Genomic DNA, 6,529 nt, shown 5'->3' with positions numbered 1-6,529 from the left:
TGACCCCGCCCCCTCCTCCTATTGGGCCGTAAGGGAAGTCACGTGAGCGCGAGCGGAAGTGGACCAAATACTTTCCCCCCCGACGGTTACAACATGACATTTGCTGGGCAGCGTTGACTCGCTCCGTCTGGACCCAACTGTGCCCCGGTGCTCGGCAGGAAGCTGTACCGCGCGACTCGACGGCTCCACGGCGGCGGCGGCACGATGCTGAGCGCCCCCGCGGCGGAGAGGAACAAGGAGCCCATCCTGGCCGTGCTCCGCGAGAGCGTGAGCGCCGGCAGAGCGCTGCAGGCGCTGGAGGTCTCCTCCGGCACCGGGCAGCACGTGACGCACTTCGCCCAGGCCCTGCGCAACATCACCTGGCAGCCGTCGGAGTACGAGCCCCAGTCTGTGGACAGGTAGTGGTCGTGTCAGTCGGCGTCACTTAACAAACTGCTTACACACTCTGTTTTTTTATTTTATTTTTTATTTTTTATTATTATTTCATTTTTAATTTCTGCGTCATAACCGTGACACGAGCTCGGGTGTCACGGTGGATATGTTAGAACGGGGGACGCCTAAATGGCAGAATGTTGCTGATACAAGCCGGCGGGCTGTGCTGGTGAATTAACAATGATGGTCTTTTGTTCCCATTCTCAGTATAGAAGCGTACAGAGCTCACTACCGGCTGAACAATGTGAAGCCTGCGCTGCTCCTGGACGCTTCCCTGTCCCATCAGAGCTGGGGAGGCATCCAGCCGGAGAGCCTCGACCTGGTGGTCAACATCAACATGATGCACATCTCCCCCATGTCCTGTACAGAGGTGTGTGTGTGTGTGTGTGTGTGTGCGTGTGTGTGTTTCATCCGCCTGTGTGTGTACATACAGTACTGATCAACACCCCGAGGATTAGTAGTGCTTTTGATGAAATGCACGGTTGTGATCTGGAGTAGAGCTGCAACAGTTAATACATTAGTAATCGATTACTAACTTAATCGGCAACTATTTTGACAATCGATTAATCGGTTCAAGTAGATTTATGAAAAAAAAAAGTCAATATTCGATGACTTCAGCTTCTTAAATGTTAATATTTTCCGGTTTCTTTGCTCCTCTGCGACTGTAACCTGAATATCTTTGGTGTGTGAACAAAACAAAACATCATCTTGGAGTTTTTGGGAAACACGATGGACATTTTTCACCATTTTATGGACCAAACAACTAATCCATTAATCGAGAAAATAATCGACGTATTAATCGAAATGAATCGTTAGTTGCAGCCCTATTTTAGTGTATATGGTTTATATTGCTTAACAAGCAAAACCAACTTGTGGCAAAGTAATTATAAATAGTGATGTTGTTAGATTGGGGTGGACCTGAAAGCATCCACATCAACATATATAGGTTTGTTTTTCGTTGCTGTCTTCTTGTTTTTTGTATTTATTTGTTCACCTGATCAATAACTCCAAAAAATGTTTTGTCAATGCTGATTACTCAATAAACAAAGTTATAAAGGGAATAAATAATGATAAAATTAGACGGGAAAAAACATTAGAAAACAAAAAACATTTTGTTAGCAAATATCAGCCATTTGTTATACACAGCTGTAGCAGCAAAACTTTTCAGGATGTGTATTATTGCTAATAAGATCAACTTCATGTTTGTAAGAGAGAACATTTTGTTTTTTATTCTTGAAAATTTACGTAGTGTAGCTTTAAGTTATTGACTGGTGCTGGTGTTAAGGCTCCATAAAGTGGAAACTGTATTTTACCCCCACAGATTTTTGACTCATAACTCATTCGATAATTACCGTAAGCAACAGCCATTTACAATATCTGCCTCGGGTCTTTCAATCTATAAAAGAGACCAAGAAAATAAAAGCGTCAGTGGTTGGTCTTCCTTCCAGTCAGCCCCCACCTCATATGATGTTGTGCTAGTGCCTGAAGACATCACTATCTTCTCCTAGGGTTTATTCCGAGGGGCCGGGGCAGTGTTGAAGCCGCAGGGTCTTCTGTTGACATATGGGGTGAGTGAAAAAACATTTCATGTCAATCAAAGATTCATCACATGCTCCAATCAAAAGTATACATAAGTGTATTAATATGCTGTATGCTACATCACATATTTGTTGTCACTGTACCTTCAGCCCTATGCCGTGAACGGTCAGATCACCCCACAGAGTAACGTTGACTTTGACTTAAGCCTGAGGCAGAGGTAAAATACTCCACAGCAGCGTATCTTATGTTTTTGTAATATACACAATTCCTTAGTGCTGATGTGAGTGTGATAATTAAAAGTTGTATTTTTTTAATCTTGTAGGAATCCAACATGGGGGCTCAGGGATATATCCATCCTGAGCTCTATAGCCCAAACAAATGGTTTGTTTTTAGAGAAAATGGTGAGTCAAACGGCCGACGCAATTCATTTCTATGAAATGGTATTAAAAAAATGTATTTGTTTGCTTATGTGTAATGTATATGTTTTTCTTTCCAAGGTGGACATGCCAGCAAACAACAAGTGTCTTCTGTTCAGGAAGGAGAGTTTGGTGTGAAGTGTCCCGTTGTTCAGTTTCTGGAGGCGGACCACGCAGGATGATCAAAGAGCCTTAACGTGAACACCAGAAGCTCAAATATGTTGACAAATTTCCCAGAACTGTAAATGAATCACGTTTCCCTATATTCTAATACACAATGACCGTTGCCCTCTAATAAACGATACACAATATTCCACAATTGAATAAAATGAATAAGGCTTACCGACATGCTGGTTGTGATCCATATACCCACCTACTCTGTTTTCATACCTTTATTCAGTTTGCAGAGACTGTTGGTACAATTACATTTGCAGAAGTGCTTTGCAGAGAGATGTGACACAGAATGTGCTGTGCATTAGATATTGACAGTATACAAAACAACATAACATACAAACACTAAAATGACTAAAATAAAGAGCCCAATATAAAATAATCATAATATAATAACAGAAAAACTCAATATAGAGGTAATATGTTGTAGGATTCTATTTTTAGCATCACAAGCTAGGCCTTTTTGTAAAGAAAATACAAACTACATGTCAAAAGAAAGAATATTTATGTTTTAACTCAGTGCATTGGTAAAAACTGGCTCACAACATACCTGGAATGTAGTACAACCTGTGTTGAAATTAAAATACAGCTTATTGTACATACAAATAATCGCTCACAACTCCGTTAACATACAGTGTTCAACATATTCTCGTTTTTTGATTTAAAGAGTTGTCATTAAACATCAGCTGTTCCTGTCAAAGTCCTGATGCTTGACTTTAGTGCTACAGGTGAAGTTGACCACAGCCGCTCCGTGGACAAGTCTCGAGACTTCTACAACGCCTCGCAGCTCTTCTTGCCCAGAACCTCGCGCAGCTTCTTGAGTCTGCGTTCGGTTATGGCTCTGACGTAGCTGTCCGATTGGATGATGGCAATGCCGTCTTTCACCACACCCATCACCAGCAAAGGGTTTTCCTCCATGGTGATGTTAGGGCAGGGGCAGCTCCAGTCAATCTTGGCGATCGTCACCTCCAGGTGTTTGGTGTTGAAGAAAGTCAGCCCCATCTTTTCATCTCTCAGCACCTCGTCCAAGCTGAAGCGGGCTAACCCCGAGTCCAGGTCCTCCACCAGCTCTGTCAGCCGCCCCACGATGGCAAAGTCACTGCGGCATAAGCTGGGCACCATTTTCCCCTTCGCCCGACAGGTCTTGCAAGGTTTCCTTTTGGGCTGTGGGCACTTTGCTTCGCACTCCTTTTTGGTGCGGAAGCTGTTGGCATTCCCATGGCAGCCGCCGTAGACGAAGGCTTGGCACTGCTTCATGAGGGAATTCCAGGCCCAACGCGCCTCCCAAGACTTGCAGGGACCCTGAACGGCAGGCAGGGAGCAGATGCCCATTCCCTCCCTCTGACAGGAGGCCTTGCACTCTTCGTACGTCTCGAATCGGTTGCGACTGTCGTCACATCCACCGTTGCTGAAGGCCATGCAGGAGCCCAGCTTGCTATCATAATACCAGTCCACGTGGCGCTCGCCACTGCACACCCTCACATCTACCTCAGCCAGGCAGTCCGCCGGTGAGAAGGGTCTCCCCATGGGCATCTCAGGGTCCTCGAAGAAATCATCATCAGCCCGGCGGATGACGGACAGCGGGTAGTCTGCATGAAGAACTCCTGCAGGATTGCGTGCGATGCAGGTGTAGATACCCGTGTCCCACACCTGGGCGTTGTAAATGACCAGCTGTCCGATGTTGGTGATGACCACGTTGCCGTACATCTGGTCAGGCCTCATGACCAGCCGCTCCCGCCGGTCACTCTGTTTCTCCCACGTGACATCGGGTTTGGGGACCCCGATGACGTCACAGTGGAAGCTAACTGTGCCTCCGACGTAGATGGACTGATGGTGGGGGTTGGAGTACAGCGTGGGGGGCAAAGGGTCCTCCTGTGAGGATGTTGGGGTGGGGTGAGCGGTCGTGTCCTGAGGCAGCGGGCTGGTGTGGGGCCCGGCGAGGTAGAAACGACAGGCGACCACGGCCAGACTCACCCCGCGGACACAGGCCTCTGCATCCATGTAGCAGCGGTTGAAATAGGTGAGGCCGTCTGAAGCGCAGGTGAAGTTGGGCTCTTTCTCGCACCGGTCCTGGCACTTGCAGATGGGCTGCCCATCCCAGATGTCACAGGTCGCCCCTTGCTGGCTGCAGATGAAGCCCTCGCAGGTGGCTGTGGAGTTGGGGGCTCCTTCTCCTCCACCCTGCCCGTCTGGCTGCGCAGAGGTTCCATCAGAGAAACGTGCAGCCACACAGCTGTTGAGGCCACATACGTTGGTGCAGCATTTCTCAAAGTCAGCACAGTCCTGCGCACGCAATATTAAAACAACACAACTTATTAAGGGTATTGAAAAATACAAACTTAACAGAATAATACACACGTTGATTGTTCTTTTAATCAAGTTCTAACACAGGGGGCATCACCTCATCGACGTTGCAGTCCCTCTCACAGGTGCTTTGCGCGTCCACCCAGAGATTGGAGTTCAGCTTGTTGGGACAGAGTCCTTCATGTTCAACTTTGTTGTATCCTGCCACACTTGCACACAGAGAAATGTCGGGTACGCAAACCAGGAGCATCAACAGATACGCACGCATCCATCGTGATCCTAGGTTCTTCGAGGTGGGTGCGTCATGACTATACGGTTCCTTTAGACGCCTGTCCTCCGAGAGCCGCAGAGGGGTTTTATACATCGTTGCCCTTTTGCATGAGTCGCCCGCCGAGTAATTCCATTCCACCTTCAGGTCTTCAAAAAAAAAAAAGAGGAAGATTCCTGTCGATTTGCTCAAGAAATGCCCATCCGTGTTGTGCGTAAACACCGAGAGTGAGTTTGCTCGGCGCAGAGAGTAAAGTGTTCCCAGCGATCAGAACGAGTTCCAGTCATTTAGTGAAAAACATATTTTAAAGCATCGGAAAATGCGTAAAAATACTCGCCTTGCAAATCAAAACGAAACTCTTGCAACAATGGCCAGAATCTCATTCAGGTCGATCTCCCCCCGCCCCCCAAAACACCAGCGGAATATAGACGATCGGAACCGCACAATGAGAGGAGAAAGACGCAACATCAGCCTTTCAGAGTGTGAATGGAGGTGGAGAGGGCAGCCCCTCTGACCGCCCCCATGCTCGTCCGCTGTCTGAAACTTTTATGGAGCAGCACCGCGCGCCGAGCAACTGGACAAACATTGTAAAAGAAAAGAACATCAAAGAACGCGTGGGGCCGCGGTGGCAAGCTGTCCCAACAACCGTGCGCACGGAGCCAAACATCCCGGTGACAAATCCAACGTGAGACGTGTCCAGACAGAATTTACAGAGGTGCCCTTCATGAACAAAGTCGCAGGAGACGCTTCCTCGCCAATTGCGCTGCTGCTGTGGTTGTGGTTGGTTACGTCTCCATATTCGGTGATACTCGGACGTGTGCGGGTGTTTTACGCAATGCAAATACATCGAGATGCCTTGCACAAATCGAAGTGGAGGTTTTTTATATGCCTTTTTTTTTATATCAGCACAAGGCGGAGAGCGTGAAAAAGAACCAAACGGGAGGAGGCGCGTCGCGTCACTCCTTGCAAAACATGTTGTTTACGTCCCGCCCGTCTAGACGCGCGTCCGTCCACCGCCGCGCCGCGTTCACACGGAGCTCAGAGATGCCACGGTCAGGTGGGAAGACGTAAAGCGACGCATTTTCAATGGTGTGCGACCCATCTTTGTCTGCGTGGCGCGGCAGCTCGCGGGGGCGATGAGAAGCAGCTCCCCGCGTCTTTTCATCGGATGTTGACCCCCCGCGACCTTTGGCTGACTTTTGACCGCGTCGCATTCATGCGCGGCGGCGACGTGCCGGTCGTCCCAGACTGGGACCAATACCGAGGGAGCGGCTAATCAATTCGGCTGCAGCCCCCCACACACCCCCACCCCCACGGGGTTTATTACACTTGAGCACCCGGAGACCCCGAACTGGACAAAGGAAGCAAAAAAAAAAAAAAAAAATTCCCACAAGTCGCA

The 6,529-nt window shown here is 48.3% G+C and overlaps 2 protein-coding genes across 2 annotated transcripts; one reads left to right on the top strand and one right to left on the bottom strand.

Moving 5' to 3' along the window:
• Positions 1-52: 52 nt before the first annotated feature.
• mettl26 (methyltransferase like 26) lies at positions 53-2,733 on the top strand. Its single transcript, XM_035637981.2, has 6 exons — positions 53-398; positions 640-802; positions 1,941-2,000; positions 2,121-2,188; positions 2,294-2,372; positions 2,469-2,733. Exons 1-6 carry the CDS (start codon positions 205-207, stop codon positions 2,523-2,525), a joined length of 621 nt encoding a protein of 206 aa, XP_035493874.2. The 5' UTR covers positions 53-204; the 3' UTR covers positions 2,526-2,733.
• A 28-nt stretch (positions 2,734-2,761) lies between these two features.
• On the bottom strand, positions 2,762-6,453 carry wfikkn1 (WAP, follistatin/kazal, immunoglobulin, kunitz and netrin domain containing 1). Its single transcript, XM_035637976.2, has 2 exons — positions 4,960-6,453; positions 2,762-4,841 (listed from the first exon to the last, which is right to left on the bottom strand). The coding sequence occupies exons 1-2, from the start codon at positions 5,224-5,226 to the stop codon at positions 3,330-3,332; spliced, it is 1,779 nt and encodes a 592-aa protein (XP_035493869.2). The 5' UTR covers positions 5,227-6,453; the 3' UTR covers positions 2,762-3,329.
• Between the last annotated feature and the right edge of the window lie 76 nt (positions 6,454-6,529).

This window comes from Scophthalmus maximus, chromosome 8, assembly GCF_022379125.1.
Source record: "Scophthalmus maximus strain ysfricsl-2021 chromosome 8, ASM2237912v1, whole genome shotgun sequence".
NCBI lineage: Eukaryota > Metazoa > Chordata > Actinopteri > Pleuronectiformes > Scophthalmidae > Scophthalmus > Scophthalmus maximus.
The sequence above is the reverse complement of the archived record's forward strand: the minus strand, read 5'-3'. Positions and strand labels throughout refer to the sequence as shown.